We start from the raw sequence: 21,155 nt of genomic DNA, 5'->3' as shown, positions 1-21,155 counted from the left end.
GCCTCTAAATGGCCAAAGGCCGTCTCTCTAAAGCCGGGGACTCGGTTGATTTTAGGATTGGTCGAACACGCATTGGGAAAGTCGTCATTTTAGCAGAATCAAGCTCATTGTTGTCCGCTAACTCCCGAAGTGTCTCTGTTATCCGTCGTAGCGTAGGAAACAAGGCGTTCTCACCGGACAAACAGTTCTGGTTCACCGGTACTGCGTTTGCTTGATGCGGACTGTCAGGGTTCAAAGACTGAACACAACCGAGATGCCTGTGAGGCTGAGACTGTGAGCAGGGACGCAAACGCTCTCTGTTCTTCCCGGTGCAGGAGGTGGAGGTGGAGGTGGAGCCCGGCCTCAGAGGCCCTGAGATAGTCACCATGGGGGAGAACGACCCGCCGGCCGCAGAAGCCCCCTTCTCCTTCCGGTCCCTGTTTGGCCTCGACGACCTGAAAATAAGTCCTGTCACACCAGGTAGGTGGGAGCAGGTGTGGTTTCTGCACGACCCTGCCCTTCCCTCCTCCCCATTCCCCCCTCCCCTCCTCCCCCCATCCCCCAATCTAGATGACAAATGTGGCCGAGGGCTGGGTGTCCCTCTGGGGAAACATCTCACCAGGGGTCCTTACCCTAAACTCATGGGATTCTTTAGTTTACAGATGGAGTATCAGGGGGGCTGTTTTGTTCAGCCCCTCGCGGACTCCCTGGACACGGGTGTCTGTGTTCTCTGGGGGAGAGTTTCAGGAATGGAGGCCCTAACTGCCCCTGGGGTTTAGGGGTCGGATCCTGGCCAGACTCTGAGCCCTCCGGGAAGTCCTGAAAACCTGCTCTCACTGACCCTTCCTGAAAACTTAGAATAAGACGGGCATCTCTGAAAGTATTAGATGCTTAGATTACATTCCAACAGCGGGCAATGGAGTCGCTCCTAGCAACAGAGGGAGGGAAGTTGGAGGCGTAAACAAGGTGCGGATATGTGGAGAAGCAGTAGGCTCCGTAGTGCGGCTCCCAAAAGGCTCTTTCTGGTCAGGGTCTGTCGGAACGGGCACAGGGCCCTGTGCTCGCTGGTCCTGGACGCAGGCAGGAGTCCTGGCCTCAGGGGCTGTGAAGGGGACACGTGGGGCTCTGGCTGAGAGTCCAGGAAGCAGGAGTAGGGGCACTCTAAGGATTCCCTTTAAACCACAATTGATGTTGGGGGTTAGTGGAGAGGATGGGAGATGGGAGGAGAGATTCCAAGTAAAAGAGAAGATACACAATTTAAAGCTACTTCTCCCAAACTTTTAAATGTAACTTTTAAACGTACCCTGCAGTCACCAGATCCTCCAGTTTTATCTGGATTCTTTCTCTTCCTGCCCTGGCCCATAAGTACGCGTTCATTCATGGAGCCGACGGACAGGCGTTTTTCCATGCGCTTTGGTTTTTATAAATGCCAAATAGCACAACATTCCATCGAGCATATGTGTCGCTTACATAGCCATTTTATCATCATTTGACATGTAATGGTTTCTAATGTTTTTATAATATAAATAATATGAACATGAATAGGATTATAAATATATCTCTGTGCTAATTGCTGATTATTTCCTCATGAAGAATTCCCAGTAGTGGGAAGAAACAAACGTTTCATTTTTAATAAAGCAATGTATTGTTCATGATATAAATTTGGAAAATACAGTTAATCAAAAAGATGTTTTAAAAATGGCCCACAATTTTACCATTACTCAGGGATAACTCTATTAGCACTCTTTGTAGAATTTATTGCCTTTTTTTCTTTCAACCTATCTATATTTCCCTTTGGAAGTGACATATACTCTTTGTACCATTTTGAAGCTTCTCTTTTTAACTGAACAATATCATGTTTATTTTTCCATGGCATTAACTAATTAAATATTCTTCAGGGCTTAGCAAACTAGGGCCCATGGGCCAAATCTGGCCCAATGGCTGTTTTTTATAAATAAAGTTTTATTGTAACACATTTATTTATTCGCATATTGTCTGTGGCTGCTTTCATGCCATGGTAGAACTAAGCAGTTGCCACAAACACCATATGGCTAATAAGTTTAAAATATTTACTATCTGACTCTTTACAGAAAAAGTTTCCCAACCCCTTTCCTCCATCATTTAAGTGTCTCTATACCATTTGTTCTTTCACCAGTTTCTTCTGTTGGTCATTTAGGCTGTTTCCTATGCATTAGTATTATAAATGTCACTCCCCTAAGTATCCTTATTTGTGTATATTTATGATGGCATCTTAGTTTAAATTCCTAGGACTGAATTTACTAGGTCAAAAACTCCATCCATTTTTAAACATTTGGTACATATTTCAAATTTGACTGTCAAAAAGTTTACACAGTGCAAACTCCTATTGACTATACTTGGCACTTCATTTTCTTTCACTTTGGACTATAGTGATAATAATAATAATAATAATAATAACAATAATAATAATAATGGATTGGGAAATTGACATGTAGCTATGTCTAATTTGTGAGTGTGTTTCATCTCCAGAGAGGTTGAATTTTTCTATGCGTGTTTATCATTTGCATTCCTCTTTGGAGAGATGTTATGCATCTTGCTTTTCTTCTAAGCATGTTCTCAAACACAGAACAAGAAGGGGGAGTGGGGCCCTGCTAGCGCCCACAGGGTGGAGCAGTGAAGGGGCCAATGTGAACGGTACAAATGTTCTAACTGAACAACTTTTGACTCCACTATCTGGATTCATTTCCTAAATTAACCCTTAGATAGAGAACAACTGGAGTAATATGCGGTCATTCTTGGGGTTCCACTGATTTTTAAATTGTAAATGGATTGAAGGCATCTCAGCAGGGGTCAGACATTAACTTGGTGCAGGCCTCTGAGGGGTGGGGAGGGTGGCCAAGAGGCTTTTGCTCTATTGACTCAAGACCATGCTCTTGTTGCCTTGAAAGGAACTGGTCTCTAACTTGGAGAAAACAACCTACATTGTCATGATGTCATCCATTCATCAATCCATCCATTCATCCATCCATCCATCCATCCATCCATCCATCTTACTAATATTTATCAGTAACTACCTGGGCCCACCTGTGGTGGCTCAGTGATAGGACATGACCCAGGAGGTCATGGTTTGATTCCTGGTCAGGGCACATGCCCAGGTTTTGGGCTCAAACCCCAGTGGGGCTCTTGCAGGAGGCAGCCGATCAATGATTCTCTCTCATCATTGATGTTTCTATCTCCCTTTCCCTTCCTCTCTGAAATCAATAAAAATTAAAAGCAAAACAAAAAGAACTACCAGGCACCAGGTGCTGTCCCGGTGCCGAGAAGGCATCTATGAACAAAGCACCTGCTCACCCAGGCCAAAGCAAAGAGCTTGGGTTCGTCTCTCTGTAGCCCCTCCTTTCTCGTGCTCTGTCCCCATGGTCACTAAGGACTATTTGTTGCACATGTGTCCTTATTTTCATTGCTTTCTTATATTTTCCCTTTTATCCATTTCTTTTGCTTACCTTCTTTCTTTTTCCTCCCAATTCCCTTTTTCTTCCCACCCCCATATTTAAATTCTCTTCTTTTTAAGGTTGCCTTGAATTATTGATTTCAGAGAGGAAGGGAGAGGGAGAGAGAGCTAGAAATATCAATGATGTGAGAGAATCATTGATCAGTTACCTCCTTCACATGCCCTATTTTATGATCATATGATTGGCAGGAGGTGAAATTGTGTGTTTCCAAAGATAGGTGGGGGGAGATATTTTTGGCTCTTTCACGGAAGACCTCTTGGCTCAACATTTTCAAGACCAGGAGAAGAGAGACAGAGGTGGTCTGTGAGCGATAGTATGGCTCTTGGAAGGCTTTCTTCACTTCCTCCATTTCAACCTTCCTAAATTAAAGGAAGACACCATGGGTGTGCATGGATTTTCAGGACCGATGAGCTAATTTGCCTAAAATGGCCTGTTCCTTTGAGAGTAAAGGAAGCCATGGAAATCCTCCTGGTTGTGCAGAGAGGCTTGTACTTCCGGGTATCTTATTGCTCTTCACATCTTCTTTCCACCCAATCTGCCTGGTACTGTAGGCAAGAGCTGGGAAGGGTCTGGTACAAGCTAACAAGCCAGCCTGTCACAGCTCCAGGGATGCCGGCAGAAGACAAGGAACATCCATGTCAGACACAAAGGACGTTATTACTCCTAGCACACGTGGCACCTTGTTTGAGTTGTTGCTGTTGCCCACCAAGTCCCATGGAGGTGATGTGGAGCAGCCCAGGTGGAAGGTGCACACACAGTGGGTCTGCATCACAGCTGAGGAACCCATGGCGAATCTTTATAATGGACTCTAAGCTGACCTGCACAAACTTTTGCCTCCAAGGAAGACATTATATTTATTAAGCTGAACAGTCAATAAACCCACCCCTTGCCCCAGAGAAACTCTGTCTCTATCTTCTAAGGCTGTTTGCTCAGAAGGTCGCATCGGAACCAAAGCCATCGGTGCCTCTGTGCACAAGACCCGTGAGGAACGGTCCTGCTGCCTCATCTGGCGGCCCTCTCCTGAAAGTACCCTGTGTGGATTGCACCCATCACGCTCGCCTGTGGGAAAATGTTTGAAAGCTGATCCCCTACTTTCCCTTCAGTTTGGTTTTCTAAGACCAACGAAACAAAGGAGGGGGCTCAAAACAACAAAGATCATCTCACCATGCTGGAGGCCAGAGTCTGAAATCAAGGCACTGACAGGCCATGCTCGCTCTAAAGCCTGCAGGGGACCCTTCCTTTCCTCCTTCTGGCTTCTGGTGTTTTGTTTTGTTGACAATCTTGGTCTTTTTTCTTCTTCTTTTAAAAAAAATATTTTATTGATTTTTCACAGAGAGGAAAAGAGAGGGATAGAGAGTTAGAAACATCGATGAGAGAGAATCATCGATCAGCTGCCTCCTGCACACCCCCTACTGGGGATGTGCCCACAACCAAGGTACATGCCCTTGACTGGAATCAAACCCAGGACCTTCCAGACCGCAGGCTGACACTCTATCCACTGAGCCAAAGGTTTCGGCTCTTGGTCTTTCTTGACTTGAAGATGAATAACCCCAATTTCTGCTTTTACCTTCACATGGCCTCTCCCTGTGTCCCTTCATATCAACCCCTGTGTGAGTGTGTGTGTGTGAGTGTGTGTGTGTCTGCCTCTGTGTTCAATTTTCTCCTTTTTGTAAGGACACCAGGCAGATTAGGGCCCATTCTAATGTCCTCATTTGAACTTCACTACCTCTATTTCTAAATATGGTGACATTCTGGGACCCTAAGGGTTAGAACCTCAACGCATTTGTTTTGGAATACACAATTCACCCTACAACACTACCTCCTAACCTATGATGAGCAGAATTAGGTCAGGGTTGGAGAGTGCGGGGCTGAACTTCCAGAGAATGTGCCCTGGCTGGTGGCCCTTCTCGAAATGAAGGCAATGTTCTTTGACTGGGACATTCCCTGCATTGGAGGGAGCGAAATTTTAAGTTTCCTTTTATTCAGATTTGTTGCTCTGTGCCCCCCTTCCCCCTCTTCTGGGTGTTCAGATGCGGATGCGGTGGCTGCACAGATCCTGTCTCTGCTGCCGTTGAAGTTCTTCCCAATCATCGTCATTGGGGTCATCGCACTGATACTAGCGCTGGCCATCGGTCTGGGCGGTGAGTACGATGCATTATTTAGCAGGCTCTCCACTCCTGATCCAGGCACTTAAACTTTCATGAGCTCCCCCCGCCCCCATCGTGGGCCAGCCACCCAGCCTTAATTACCGGAGGAGACATCTTCCGGGGGTGCCGGCTTTGAGTTCGACTGGCCTGCGTGAATGTGGAGCCGGCCTGGGGCCCGGCAGGGGCTGTTGGCCACGCTCGGGGCTTTGTCACTACAGAACCTGCCCAGTTAGACGTGGCCACGGGCACCTGATGAAATAGAATCCGCAGGAGGAGGCGGGGGCAGGGCTGGGGGAGAAGACAAGGAGGCCATTCAGGCCAGGCCCAGCACACCTGCTATTTTTAAAAGAAGGTGCTTGTGGCTTTTGGGAAAGTGAGTCATTTGGGAACCATTTCCCAGTTTCTCTTTCAAATAACTGGAATACAGATGAGTGTAATTCTCCACCTGCCTGGCTGTGTGGCCCGGAGTTTCGCTGCCCAGAGTCAGAGACAACAGGAGGTAGGGCGGGGGAAGAGGGGAGGGCGGCAAAGAATCCTGGCTCAGGGCTCCTTGCTCAGCTGGTCGGTCTGCAGACCTGCACCTTCTCTCCTGACCTCGAGCCCTCTGGCTCTAAGTTCACCTCCAGTTGGGGCTCAAGGCCACTTAGTGAGACAGCGTGGGGTGCAGCAGCCCCACGCACGGGGCTTCGGAACAGAAAGTGGGCTGTAGTCGGAGAAAGATAAATATCCCATGATCTCACTCACATGTGGGATATCATGAACAACATAATTGGATGAACAATAATAAATCCAGAGACAAATGGCAGGGGAGGAAGAGTGGTTAGAGAGCAACCAAAAGACTTGTATGCATGCATACTAGCATAACCAATGGCCACAGACACTGGGGGCTTGCCAGGGCAGTGGGGGCTTGCCAGGGATGGGAATGGCTGGGGAGGGGGTCAGTTGGGGAAAAAGAAGACATATGTACAACTGTAGACAATGAATGAATGAATAGAAACCGGGCTGTGACACAGGTGCAGTTTCAGTGATGCTTCATTACTGATGGGCAAGCTCAAGGGCCGGGCCCGGTGGATAGTTGTTATGCGCACCCTGAGGGAGACCACTGTTAATGTTCCCGTCTCCTCCTGTCCTCAGTCCACTTCGACTGTTCCGGAAAGTACAGGTGCCGGTCCTCTTTTAAGTGTATTGAACTCTCAGCTCGGTGTGACGGCGTCTCGGACTGCAAAGCCGGGGAGGATGAGTACCGATGTGGTAAGGTCCTGCCTATTCACTGTAGACAAGGAGGAAGTCTGCACCACTGGGCCCTCGCCTTTCCCATCTGTGAAATGGGTCCAAGTCGATGCTAGTGTCCAATTATGTTCTCAGCTGCAATCCAACGGGCCCCCAGGGGATCCTGGGCTGGGGGTTAAGGGTGGTGGTGCTCCATGGAGCTTAAATTGGGCTGAGGAGACCCCATGAGCCATAAGAGACCACCAGGAGAGTTCAGGGGGTCCAGGCAGCCGGAGGTCCCTGCGAGGGTGGGGCGCTGTGGGCAAGGAACAGGTCAGGCTCAGCAGAGGAGGGTCTGGGCCAGCTGCAGAGACATCTCTGCGGGCGGCCTCGGGGCTCTGCTGGCCACTGACGGGCTGTTGTGCCCGGGCGCCGGCCAGTCCGCGTGAGCGGTCAGAATGGCGTGCTCCAGGTGTTCACGGAGGCGGCCTGGAGGACCATGTGCTCCGACGACTGGAAAGGCTACCACGGTAGCATCGCCTGCGCCCAGCTGGGGTTTCCAAGGTAACGTAAGGGCACCTCCCGGTGATGGGCAGGGTATGAATAGTGGTCACGGTGAGACAGCTACTTGGGCACCTACCAAGGCTACACCTGCTCTCACATTGCACCCTCTCGACAGCCCCACGATGCTGGACATCATCTTCTTCAAGGTGTGCAAACAGGCCCCGGGATGCCAACGGATGCTCAAGATCGCTCAGGCAATGGCATTTCGGGGAGTGCCTCAGGGCCAGGAGAGTCCCCGGTGCAAATAGGTGATCATGTGACAAAGAGCTTCAGAGATAAAAACAGCCCTGACCCCCTAGCGCCCAGGTCTCAGCTATGGAGCAGCCTCCGGCACCACCCCTCCTGGTCCTCGGGGTCCCATCCTCAGCCCTGCACACACTCCCAAGCAGCCCCAGAGAACCAGGTGCAAAAAGTCATCCATTTGATGAAAACACAAGTATTCCTAACAGTTGCCTAGCAACGTGTAGGAGAAAGAACTGTGGTAGTGAAATCTTCACTTTTAAGTGTTTCTGTGTGCCTTTTTTTTTTTTGCACAAAAATAGTATATTTTCTCTTTGGTGCAGGGGCCTCTTTCTCTCTCCTGCCCCTTCCTTTGACGCTCAAACTGCCACCTTCCACGGGAGCCTGCACGTCACCCTCCTCTCTTTGCTCTCGATTCTGAGCTCAGAGCAGGCAGGCTCCTGAGCCACACATGCCACATAGGAAGTGAGCGTGGCGACAGGGGTGACCTTGAAAACACATCCCTGTTTGTATCTAAGGAAACGGGCTGTGTGGTTAAGGCTCACTGCTCTGAATGCTCCAGGACCACCCCGATTTCAAATTTGATAATTCTTAGCTCCTTTCTCCAAAGCCCGTGAAACCCCAGAGGCCCTCCAGCCTATACCCCCGGGGTCTGTCTCCATCTCCCCGGTGACTCAGAAATCAGCTGCAATTCCAGCTCAGCGACAATAGCAAACACATCACTCAAGTGCCTACAAGAACCCTGTAGACTTTCCTCCTTGTGAACAAGCACCGATACAAGCCCCCCGTCCTCCTCTCCCCCCCACACACTCCTAAAGTTGGACCTTCTTTGCCGTTGTTCTGCAGGAGGCCTGTTTCCTGACACTTTCACCACATGCTTGCTTCCGGTGTCCCCCGACGCTCTTCCTCCCATGTGTTTGTCTCTCTGACAGGGACCCAGGCCTACCCTGGGCAGACTGGGAAATTGTTCTCTCCAGCCGATTGATCTTGGGGTGCTCGGCATCCCGACTTTATCCACCTGAAACACCCACCTCGTTCTATGCTCTGTTCCCTCTGGGCTCGCTTCAGGCCAACCAGAGGTCGGTGCAGTGGAATGTGTCCGGGGGTCCTACCAGCTGCACCGGTGGTCCTCCCGCCCAGGTGCCTGGAGCCTGTGCTCATGATGGAGCCGGGAGGGCCCTCCATCCCAGACTCCGCCAGGTTTAGGACAGAATGCCCTGATAAGTTGGCAGGAAGAAACCATTGGTGGTTTGTGGGGACACAGTGACATCCCCCTGGAATATCTGTAATAGTGCGATGTGGGCACACTGATTATTTGGGGAAACATGGCAATGTTCCCCAGTAGGCACCTGTGATGCTGTGACATGGGTACGTGGCAGTTTGGGGGGTACACTATGTCCCCAGAAAGATACCCATGATGCTGTGATGCGGGTACATGACAGTTTGGGGGTACACTACACGTTGTGGTGCTGTGACTTGGGCACAGTTGACTTGGAGCACAGAGTGAGTTTCACACCGCCTCTGTTTCCAATGTACTTGTAGCTATGTCAGCTCAAGAACCCTCCGAGTGGACTTGCTGGAGGAGCCATTCCAGGAGAACTTTGTTTCCATCAACCACCTCCTGTCAGACGACAAGGTGACGGCTCTGCACCAGTCGGTGTACCTGAGGTGAGCGCCAGGCAGGCCGCTTGCACGCGGTCACAGCTCCACGAGGACACAGAGGCACGGGCGTGTTTCCCCCGAGTCTTGGTGGGGCTGGCCGCGTGGTTGGATGCGTGGGCACGCTGGCTGCAAGAACCTAACCCTAAACCGGCAAACGTGGCCGGCAAAGGAAGGGAGGGGGGAGGAGGAACAGTGACAGGCATGTATGTATAACCACAGGGCTGTACCTCAGACGGCAGGGGCTCCTGCGTTTTGGGGGAAGGAAGGAGAGAGGGGCAGTTAGAAAGAAGAAAGAAACATTTTTGCTCACAAAGTCCTTTAACGTGTACCGTGTACCGTTCATGTTCCTCAAAGTCGCGGGGAAGGTAGAATGAGGTGTCCTCAATGACGCCAGGGGCCGGACGCTGAGAGGGTCGCCTGCCTGGGGAGAGTCAGGGTTCGGAACCCACGGTCCGAGGCTCCCCCTGATGCCCGGGCCAAGCCCCCAGAGGAGTGTGTCCTGTTCCGGGAAAGTTTGTCATCCTGTCCATCCTGTCACTGACAGTCCCCCAGGCACACGTGCAATCCGTAGGGACAGCCCGTTTCATGGCAGGCCGGGCTCTGACAGCAGGAATGTTAGGAAGGGGTCCGGGTGGCTTATGAGAAAAGCAGGTTCGACTCCCCCCCCCCCCCCCCCCCCCCCCCCCCCGCCCCGTGCAGGGGGATGCCCGCCATTCCCGGGGGTCACAGCTCTGCTCCAGAGTGTGTCCCAAGCATGTGTCTCAGGTTCCAAGGCCTTCGTGCCAGGAGAGCCTGCCACCCGTGCAGTGGGCACCCCAAGTCCCCCAGTGGCCAGTGAAGTGACCCCGGTAGATGCTTGCATGATGGTGCATTGTGCACCTGATCGTCAGCTCTGCAGAGCTGGGCAGTGCTCCCCAGCCACCGCTTGCCGTCTGCACACTGCCTGTGCTTCGGAGGAAACCCTGTCACACAGGCTGCAGTGTACTCTGGACTCAAGAGCAGGGAATAGAGTGTATCTCTCTTCTACACCAGGATTAAGTTAAAAATGGTCTTGTCACAGCCTTGGGAATTTGTCAGTAAGCCCACCTTTCTCCACTGCAGGGAGGGGTGTGCCTCGGGCCGCGTGGTCACCGTGAAGTGCACAGGTAAGAGTTATATAAACACAGAGGCCACGGATGCCAGAGCTCCCTCACTGAACCCCCTCTCCTTCTTGAGATCCCCTCCTCCTGGGTGCCCGGTGGGAGTCTGTGGACTCTACCCCAAGGAGGGTCAGCCCAGTCTCAGCTGTCAGGTGGGGGAGGCGGCCTGGAGTGACTTCTCAGCAGCAGCCAGGACCATGGGCACGAGCTCCTGTCACTGCCGTGGCTCCAGTGCCTGACTTCCTCCCCTCCTGCCCCTCCAGGGACAGTGCCCCAGACTCCAAACCCCCCCCCTCCTCCCCGGCGGGCAGTCCTTCTTGCTGGTCGGGTGGAGGGGCGGCGTGTGGCTGCAGGGGTTGGGTCTGGAGGAGTCAGGCAGGGGTGCTGGCACCTGGGTCAGTGAGGAGGGGATGGGGTGCTCCCCATGCTCCAGCTGTGCTGTCATCACCAGGCGCATGCACACGGGGGTGGGGTGGGGGGAGAGGGAGGTGGTACTGCCAGCATCGGGCTCTTTGCTCTGATGGACTCTCCCCACTGTACTCCCACGACACCCCACTCTTCCCACGTCTCGGGGGGCCTGTCCCCATCCCTCCCCATGTGCCTCCCCTCCCATGACTCTTCTGGGCTGTGAGCTCTGTGAGGGGGGCAGATGTCAGGGGAGCAGGGCCTGTGGGATGGACCCCAACCCCGCTCTCCCCGGGCAGCCTGCGGCCTGAGGACGGGCTACACCTCGCGCATCGTGGGGGGAAACATGTCCTCGCCGGCGCAGTGGCCCTGGCAGGCCAGCCTCCAGTTCCAGGGCTACCACCTGTGCGGGGGCTCCGTCATCACCCCGGTGTGGATCGTGACCGCCGCCCACTGCGTCTATGAGTGAGTGCTCCGACCCCTGGGAGGCGTCTGGTCCGGGCCGCGGTGGGACAGGGCGGATTTGGGTGGTCAGTGGCAGGACATGTGTGTGTGTGCGTGTGTGTGTGTGTCTGTGTGTGTGTGTGTCTTCTGTGCTTCTGCAGGGCACGGGGGCTGAGGTGGATTCAAGCACAGGGCCGTCCCCGCCTGCCATCTCTCTGGGGCTGGATCGGGGGACACCTGAGGCCCGTGGGGGGAAGGGGCTGGACCTTCCCCGCTTTACCTCCCAGTCTCCTCCCTGCAGCCTGTACCTCCCCAAGTCCTGGACCATCCAGGTGGGCCTGGTCTCCCTGCTGGACAGCCCGGCGCCCTCCCACCTGGTGGAGAAGATCATCTACCACAGCAAGTACAAGCCCAAGAGGCTGGGCAACGACATCGCCCTCATGAAGCTGGCCGAGCCGCTCACCTTCGACGGTGCGTCCCGGTTTCTCTGTCCCTCGTGGCTCTCACGCGTCTCGGGGGGATTGGTCATCGCTCGTGGGGCCTCCTGAGGACACGCATTACGGTCCTTGTCAGGTAACCCCGGCACCTGACTCACTCCCGGGTGGCATCAGGTGACTCTTCTCATAAAGGTGGGCGTTTTCCTGGTTCCTGGTGAGATGGGGAGTCTCCGATCGCGGTCAGGACTTCCAGGCTGTGGTACCGGGAGACGCTGGGTCTCGCCTGCATCTTCAGGGGCAGCCGGGGTTCACCCACTTCAGGGCTCTGTGAGCTGCGGAGATAATAACTTCATTCCAGAGCCTCTGCGGCTCTACTTTGATCAATTTGGTTTGTCGGGGGCGCCCACTGGTGCCAGGTTCGTCCGCAGTGCCACCTAGAGATAAAAGGGACTTGCCCAGCCAGGCCATCTGCTGCCTCGAGGGGTGGAAGCTTTCTCTGTCCGGTGCTAGCCACGGTGAGGTCCCCGCCCGTGGGCCACCCCCCCACCCCAGGGTCTTGATCCTGATGAAGAGAGTAAGTACTTCCCAAGCCAGCCAGTGGGTGATGGGTCCTTCCTGCAGCCGATTCCTTATGGTTTGGAAAGTACTGGGCATCTCTGGCTCCTGAAATACTCAGAAACCTACTCTCATTGAGCAGCTGTTTCTCTACGGGAGGTATCAGGATATGGCCTGTGGAGGTTACAGAAAACCACAAGGGATAGAACTTTCAAACTTTTTGAAGCTGCAAACGAAGCCTCATGAGCCCACTCCCAAATAAAACCTTCCTCCCCCAGGGGGACAGCAGCGTGGGGTGCAGGCGGGGCGATGCCAGTCGGCAAGGCCCGTACAGGAGCTGAATGCTGGCACCAGACCAGCGGCAGCAGAGTCAGCAGCGTGCTAACCGCAGGGCACACGTAACACGTGACACAAATCCTGCCAGAGAAACAAAGAGAAATTGTAGAGGAGGTGCTCATTTATTAATTATTATTAATGATGTTTGGTTTATACAAAATGAGGTGCCAACACTTGTACCTTGATAAAATTAAAATGAACCCTCCCCGTAGTCTTTCTCTACCCTTCCATTATTGTCGTACCCAGAAGGGCTTAGCACAACTCAGACTGTGTTTACGTGAAAGCCGCATGACAGCCGTGGCACCGACTTTGGTGGCGGCTTATGTGACACAGCCCACATGGACAGGTGAGCTGTGGCCTCCAGGTATGTCAGGAGGGACAGGCTACCCATGGAGGGATGTTCTGTAAAGCCAGGTACCCACAGTCTGGACCAGGAGTGGGCAAGCTCTGGCCCATGGGCCAAACTTGACCCTTTGTTTTGTAAATAAAGTTTTATTGGAACACAGCCACACACATCTGTTTACCACTGCCTGTGGCTGTTTTTAGGCTACAGTGGCCGAGTTGAGTGGATGCATTTGGCCCTTTTCAGGACATATGCTGCCACAGCCTAGGGTTGTTTCGAAGTGTTAGGGCTCTGGTCAGGAGGGGTCCCTGCTCTGAGCTAATGGCTTTCAGAGGACCTTGGGCTTGACCTTCCTTTGGGAGATGGTTAGCGCCCAGATGTGAGAGTTGATGTTTCCTCTTTAAACAGAGATGACCCAGCCGATTTGTCTGCCCAACTCCGAAGAGTACTTTCCGGATGGGAAGATGTGCTGGACGTCAGGATGGGGCGCCACTGAGGAAGGAGGTCAGTGGCCTGGAGTCGAGATTCCGAGTCCAGGGGGCCAGGAAGGAGAGGGCTGGGGTAGATGTCCCCCTCCTGTGTCCCAACGTGATGTTCCGTGGGGCACCCACATGTCCCTGCTGCGGGTGCCAGTCAACTACTCCAACAAATGTGCAGTCAGCAGAGTAGTGGTTGATCATGGGACATGGTTCCATTTGAAAGTCGCAGACTTTCTCGGGAGAAAAATAAATGATGAAGGAGAAGGGGGCAGGCTTCCACAGAGGCCTTCCCCAACACACCAGGTGGGTCTCCTTCATCCTCGAGCATCCTCTTCCTCCCATCGTGTTGACTAAGTGCGTAGGCGCCCAGGAGAGACGCCTCCCAAGGTTTATGCAGAAGATGCATTTGGAACTGGCGAGGAGGTGTAGTCTTGTGTGACTTCGGTAGACGTGTTACTTCATCCTACAAAGATCAAGTAGCAAAAGCAAGCAAACAGGACCATTGCTATCATCAGAATATAATTAGTAATGGTAACAAAAATTACACGCAAAGGAAGCCTGTGCCCTGTTCATCACTGTGGGGCACACATAGGGTCACCGTTCTCAGGGTGCCCATCAATGACTTCCCTTGTTAGCAGGGAGAGCGCTCATCTCCTGGGCCTGTTGTAATGAACCACCAGAAACAGGTGGCTTGGGACCACAGACATTTGTTCTCTCGCGATCTGGAGGCCGGAGTGTGGAATCAAGGTGTGGCAGGGCTGGGTCCCTCTTGGGCCTCACTCGAGGTCCTGTGGCTCCTGCCGCCCTTAGTGTTCCTTGGAAGGTAGAGGCATTGGTCCAGTTTCTGTCCCGGTCTTCACAGGGCCTCCCACCCCTGTCTCAGCTCCCCGCTCTCTCCTCTTAGAAGAGCAGCAGTCGTGGAGTGAAGACCCACCTTGATCCGGAATGGTTCCATCTGGAGACTCTTCCTTAATGAGTCCCCCTGCATGGACCCCATTCCAAAGAGTCTCAGGTTGCAGGTGGACATGCTCAGGGGAGGCACCATTCAGCCCAGGACAGGGCGTTCAGTATTTCCTCTTGAGTCTTATTAGCTGCACCTGTCCCCTCCTGACTGTCCGAGGCACCTGGGGTTCACCCAGATCCAGAGGCCAGTCCTCCCCACAGCGCAGGGTCTCGCCCTACGGCTGGCCACGCCTTCCTGCCCACAGTGGACGCTTCTCCCCCAAAGGCCTTGAGCTTTGCTTCCCTGTGCCAGGGGCTGAGCGCAGTGATGTGATCCTGCCTGTGCCCACACAGCCCTGAGTGGCACTGTGCTCCTGCCCACTTTGAGGGCGGAGACTGGTGCCGAGCACCTTGCCTGGCCTCACACGGCCCTATTCGTGCTGTTATTCACGAACCTGGAGAGCAACGAGGACCCTGTCACTGTCTTCGCTGGGTCTGTGTACCGAGTAGGGACAGGTCCCATCCCAGCCCGAGCTCATGGCCAGGCGGTCCTCACTGCGGGGCAGGTGGACACGTGAGCAGATGAGGCAAGCCCGTGCAGTAAACACTGTGTCACTCACACTCATGGAACAGTTAAAGTGCGGGTTTTGGGGAGCGCAGACCCACACCTGTGGTTACCTGCTATAGGAATGAGAACGGGGTGCCCCGCGTTAAGCCTTTAAAGCAGAAAGATCACCCAGGTTACCAACAGGCTAAGTTAGAGGGCGGCAGTCTTGTCGCGTCGCTGCTGAGGCTGATCCACGGCAGGTGAGTTCATTTTCTGTTGCTGCAGCAACAAATGACCCCCATCCTCTCGCGGTTGTGGGGCCCGGAAGTCCTGCCTCCGTCTTGGTGGGTGGGCCCAAGATGCCAGGAGGGGGCTCTGGGAAGAGACGGCTTCCTGCCTTTTCCAGATCCCAGCGGCCACGCTCCTTAGCCTGTGGCCCCTTCCTCCACCTTCCCAGCCAGCAGCTCAGCACCTTCCATCTCTCCCTCGCTGACCTCTGCTTCCGCCTTCACACTCTCTCCTTTGACCCTTCCAAGGATCCTGGGATTACCCCTGGGGTCCCTCTGGAGAGCCCAGGACCATGTCCCCATCCCCAGTCTGCAAAGTCCCTTTGGCCATGGAAGGCGACATGGTTGTAGGTTCTGGGGGTTGGAACATGGATGCCTGTGGGAGACCATTTCTCTTCAGACCATCCCAAAACTCCCCCAAGATCTGTGTGTGACCTTTCACCAGCCACAGGCTCCCTGCTGTGTGGCCCGGGTGGTTCTGGGAACAAAACAGCCTGGTGCGGACCCAATGGTGGGCCCAGGGTGGGCCCAGGGCAGGTCCCTGGTGGTGACAGTTGCTCCTCCCCCCTCCCACGTCAGTCCCCGCAGGAAGTGATGGCTCTGCCATTGACGTGGCCGTGGTGGGGGCAGCGTGCCCCTGGCCCTGGTCCCCGCCCCGGATGCGTGCCCTTTGAGCTCCTCACTGCACATCCCCCTCTTCCTCCGACACAGGTGACGCCTCCCCGGTCCTCAACCACGCCGCCGTGCCTCTGATCTCCAACAAGATCTGCAACCACAGGGACGTGTACGGCGGCATCATCTCCCCCTCCATGGTCTGTGCCGGCTACCTGAAAGGCGGAGTGGACAGCTGCCAGGTAGGGGCCCGCCGTGACCTCCAGGGGTCATGGCAGTGGGCAGGGCCTGGCTGCTGTGGTGACCCAGCCCATGGGAGAGGCCCCTGCCGCGTCTCCCTGTGACTGCAGAGCACACGTCAGGGCCGGGGAAGAAGTTTGCTCGAGATAGCACGCCCTTTCCTTTCCCGGCCCGCCCGTGTTTACCAGCTCCCGCTCTGCCCGGGCGCCGGGCGGGAGGACGGGTCTCACGATGCTTCCTTCCCGCCCTGTCCCCAGCGTTTGCAGGGGGACCAGAGAGGCGGGAGGCAGGTGGGGACCTCTGAAGGAGGGCCTCCAAAGTCACAGTGGGCGAGACCCCCATTCTGCCTGGGTCGGGAGGTCAGCTAAAGGCCCCTGGCCGGCGGACCCTCCCTCTGAGAGCTCCCTCGGGTGCACACAGCTACTTGACCTGCATGGGCTCAGTGTGGGCTGGGAGCTGGCGGGGGCTCCATCAGAGGGACAGCGGACCCACTGGGAGGAAAGCCGAGTCAGGTCCGGGGGCTGCCGTCCTCACCCTGGACTTGGTGGTGCAGTGACTGGGAAATCCTGAACCAGAACCAGGGAGCACCGTGCCGGGGCCTGCTCTGTGGCCCTTAGTCTCCTCTTTCCCTGCCGTCTAGGGAGACAGCGGGGGCCCCCTGGTGTGCCAGGAGAGGAGGGAGTGGAAGCTGGTGGGAGCGACCAGCTTCGGCATCGGCTGTGCGGACGTGAACAAGCCCGGGGTCTACACCCGCATCACCTCCTTCCTGGACTGGATCCACGAGCAGCTGGAGGTGGGTGCAGCGCCCGCCCAGCGCCCGCTGGTCCCCACCAGCCCTCGGTGGCTCCCGTCCTGCTGTGGAGCCGGGGAGGGAGCAATCAGTTGCTGATTCGTGGGTGTGGGACGTGAGCAGGGTGGGCACACATGGGTGACCGTGCCTCCACCATCAGAGGAAGGAAGAGAAGCAGCCGAGAGGAGGGAGTCCTTGGGGATGGGGACAAGTAGATTGGGCGTGTGTGTGTGGAATAGAGAGTGGGCGAGGGCAAGACAGGTTGGGGAGGACCCCCCATGACCACTGAGGGAGTCAGGGATGGGATGGAGAGTCTGTGCCCAGGAGGAGCCTGGGCAGCTCTGTGCTTGGCCCCTCCCATGGGGGGGGGGGACCTGGAAGAGGAAGATAGGTCAGTGAGGCTGTCTTGGGGGAACAGGGAGGCAGGGGGAGCCCCGGAGAAGGTGGGTAGGAAGAAGGAACACCCCCAGAGGGAGGACGGAGACTCCAGAGGGACAGGTGTCAGCACCTGCCTGGGAAGCAGGTGTGTGTGTGGGGGGGAGGCTGCAGGGAGGTGAGGCCAGGCCGCACAGGAGCCTGGGGAGCAGGGCCCCTCCACCTGTGGCCACTCGGCAAATATTTGCTAACTTGATCTTGGACTCTGAGCCCCACATCACGCCCTGGACCAGTTTCAAAGACTTCGTTTTCTTTAATTGAGACAGCATTTGCGTGATATAAAATGGATCGTTTTAAAGCGAGCCTCCGGGGGCAGGTAGCGCATTCACGGTCTATGCGCACCTCTCTAGTCTGGGGCATGTCAGCTCCTGCAAGGAGACCTTGCTAAGCCTCACCCCTTCCCGCTCCCGCCGCCTCTGGCATCCGGCAGTCTGCTTTCTGTCCATGCGGACCACAGACCTGCTTAGAGGCTCCTTCTGACTGTAAGCCATGGGCTAAGGAGGACATCAGGCTTCCATGGGAACCAGGGCGTTCACTTCCTGTCTTTCTTGGGGATTTTTGCTTTAAGTGAGAAGTTCCGTAGCAGTGTCCTTTGTGCCAGGCCCGGGCCCAGGCCTGGCACTCAGCATGCAGTGCATCCCAGCCCTGCTGCTGTGAGCTGTGCCCTACGCAGGTGCCCACAGTCCCTGCCTCAGTGCCCAGGGGGAGGGGGCGGGGCAGGGCAGAAAACGCTGGGAGACAGGCCCTCCGGAAGCACCTGCTGGGTCATCGGGCTGTTCCTGGGCAGGCCGGCCCCGCCCTAAGCTCTGTAGCCCCAAATTCAGTCCGAACCCATCAGCCTCTCCCCAAGGGTCAGAGACGACGGAGGAAGGGGCAGCCCCCGCCCTGCGGTGGCCTCGATGGCCCGTGAGCGGGAGCCTGGGGGCGGACAGCGGTGTGGGCTGGCGTGTGGAGGGCAGGACAGCAGGAGCCGGTCTGAACTGGCCCACGAGGCCACGGAGCAGCGCCCTCCACGAGGCTGCACGCGGGGGCCTGGGGGCCGTGTGACAAGCTGCTGGGAGAGAGGCTGAGCCTGAAACAGGCGCCAGTGGGAGGAGCCGCCTCCCGGTCCTCACGCTGTGGAGGAGGCGGGGTGGGCAAGGCTGCCCGCAGTGGTGCCGCCCGAGGCCTCACAGCATCCCGGGGGGCAGGTCCTAGCACCGTCCTCACAGCAGGTGAGGGACCTGCCCAGGGCCCCAGAGCAGGACTCCGGCCCAGGGGGCTGCCTCGCAGATTTGGCAGTTCTCCAAGGGGGGGTGCACAGGGCTCCCCCTGGCTGTCTGTGGACATTGACGCCCCCAGAGGCCTTCTCTAGAGGGTGTGATCAGGGTGTGGGGTGGGGTCTCAGGGACCCTTTGAGAACACATTTAGGGCCGTGTGGCTCCCCGTGGGGCTTAGAAACGGCTCCTACTCTCTGTGATGCCGGGAGAGCCATTTTGTCTTTGATGGGTAGACCCCACTGAAGGCCAGGGTGAGACGACCCCCCCGCCCCACTTTTTAAAATTAAATATATTTTTTATTGATTGATTTCAGAGAGGAAGGGAGAGGAGAGATAGAAACACCCATGATGAGAGAGAGAGAGATTGATTGGCTGCCTCCTGCATGCCCTCTCCTTGGGATTGAGCTCGAAACCCGGGCATGGGCCCTGACCGGGAATCGAACCGTGACCTCCTGCTTCATAGGTTGACGCTCAACCACTGAGCCACACTGTCCAGGCGAGACTCTCCCTTTTGCAAGTCTCTTCTCAGGTGTCCCCAGGGGAGACCGAGAGGCTCTCCCCCCGGGAGAGCTTTGCGGGGGGTGGGGGGTGAGTGTGTGTGTGTGGGGGGGGTAGTGTGTGCATTTTCAGTCCCCCCTTTGGAACATGGATGTGAGGGCCACACACCTGGAAGGGAATTGCCTGTCCTAGGAGGGACTGCCTGGGGGAGCACCATGTCATCCCATGATTGTCTTGCTGGGGCTTAAAGCAAACTGGCTCTGAGCGGCCAGGGCTCAGGAACACGGTGCTGAGAGCTGGGAAGTTCACGTGGAAACCACGGGAAACATGTGGGGTCCGTGATGGAAGACACAGGCCGGCAGGCCGGGAGGGCCCACAGGGGGGCGCTGTTGCACTGGTCTGAGGCCATGGGGAGCTGGCAGCTTCCGCCAGCAGAGGCCACTCTGTCCCCATGGATCGCAGAACAGCCGCGGCTTCCCTGGGCGAATGCAGGTGGTGCCCACTCCATCCTAACGGGGAAGGGAGGGCCTGAAGTTGACCCGCACGTTTCTCTTTCTAGAGGGACTTGAAAACCTGAAGAGAAAGCGGACAAGCCGCCACGCTGAGTTCCTGCCACGCCGGAGACGTCCCCGCCCCCCCACCCATTCCTGGCTGGACGCGTTCACGGGCAAATGGCGCCCGTGCCCGGCTGCTGGCACCACCGGCAGAGCCCGGGGAGGGCCCTCCCTCCACCCAGAACAGTTTCCCTCCAACCCCTCTGATGGGCCCCCGGGGTGTTGGACTAAAACGACCTTGACGTGCCTTTCTGACCTTCACCGAGAAGCGCGGCCCTTTCCCGCATGTCGGCTGGGTTTTCTCTGCAGCAGCCCTTCCGCACGAGCGGCGACAGGAGCAAGTCTCTCTGCAGAGCGATGGGCCCTGCAGCCCCGAGGCCCCGCACTGCGGGAACTGTCACTGTAGATGCCCCTGTGTACACATTTATCCCCAATACCCCTGTGCACCGGAACCAGACCCGCGTCCTCTGCTGTGGGGACTTGGCCTCCCAGTGGTTAGCGTAAGGCTGCTGTCCGCTCTGTCTCGTAGCGCTCGGTGCCTGCCGTGCTCCTGTCTCTTGCTTCCACAACGCAGTGGCCCCTGGGAGCTTGTCTGAACGTGTGCCGACGGCTCCTGTAAACGGAAACCACGAGCGTGATCGATGGCAGAGGCTCGGCTATGTCCATCTGACCTCTTCTCTGCACATTGTGGGCCTTGCGTTTTCCTGTTAGAACAGGTTTCTCGGCAGATCAGCATGACCTCATACGCTGTCATGGGACTCCGAGTGGGAGACAAGGCAGTGGAATAGTCCGGGGCCACCTCACCGGCACGGCGGGCCCTGCGGCAAACAGAGCGGACGGTCACCTGCCATCAAGAGGCCAAAGGAGCCCTGGCCAGTTTGGTTCAGAGGATAGAGCGTCGGCCTGCGGACTCAAGGATCCTGGGTCTGATTCCAGTCAAGAGCATGTACCTTGGTTGCGGGCATGTCCCCAGCAGGGGGTGTGCAGGAGGCAGCTGAATCAATGTTTCTCTCTCATCAGTGTTTCTAGCTCTCTATCCCTCTCCCTTCCTCTCTGTAAAAATCAATAAAATATATATATTATTAAAAAAAAAAAAAAAGAGGCCAAAGGAGCCCTGGCCGGTGTGGCTCGGTTGGTGGAGCATCATCCGATGCACTGAGAGGTCGCTAGTTCAGTTCCTGGTCAGGGCACATGCCCGGGTTGTGGGCTCGATCCCCTGTAGGGGGGCGTGCAGGAGGCAGCCAATGGATAGTTCTCTCACATCGGTGTTTCTCTTTCTCCCTTTCTCTCTTACTAAATCAATTAAAAACATATTAAAAAAAGTACCTGTTTATTTTTTTAAAAAGAGAGCCAAAAGCTTCCCCACCTCTCTGCAGAGCCCCTTAGCCTCCCAGGCACCTGCAGCATTAGAGAAGCTTCCTGTTACCCACTCAGCCGCAGCCCCCATTGCACACAGGGTGGCGCTTTCTCACAGACGGATTCACGAGGAGGTACACGCGCTCCTCTGCCTGGAGGCAGCCATGGGGAAGACGGCGAGTCTCTCAGCAGCCTGGGCCGAGGTG

The 21,155-nt window shown here is 55.7% G+C and overlaps 1 protein-coding gene across 1 annotated transcript; it reads left to right on the top strand.

The window, feature by feature from the left end:
* Positions 1 to 365: 365 nt before the first annotated feature.
* TMPRSS3 (transmembrane serine protease 3) lies at positions 366 to 20,632 on the top strand (the record flags this gene model as incomplete). Its single annotated transcript, XM_084873679.1, has 12 exons — positions 366 to 459; positions 5,501 to 5,611; positions 6,752 to 6,868; positions 7,267 to 7,390; positions 9,173 to 9,298; positions 10,394 to 10,437; positions 11,136 to 11,301; positions 11,582 to 11,751; positions 13,360 to 13,455; positions 15,918 to 16,060; positions 16,699 to 16,851; positions 19,599 to 20,632. 12 exons carry the CDS (start codon positions 366 to 368, stop codon positions 19,614 to 19,616), a joined length of 1,362 nt encoding a protein of 453 aa, XP_084729805.1. The 3' UTR covers positions 19,617 to 20,632.
* Positions 20,633 to 21,155: the final 523 nt, after the last annotated feature.

The sequence above is a fragment of the Pipistrellus hanaki genome (assembly GCF_964339955.1).
Source record: "Pipistrellus hanaki genome assembly, chromosome: 2".
NCBI classification, from domain to species: domain Eukaryota; kingdom Metazoa; phylum Chordata; class Mammalia; order Chiroptera; family Vespertilionidae; genus Pipistrellus; species Pipistrellus hanaki.
This window is presented reverse-complemented; position numbering and strand designations above follow the sequence as displayed.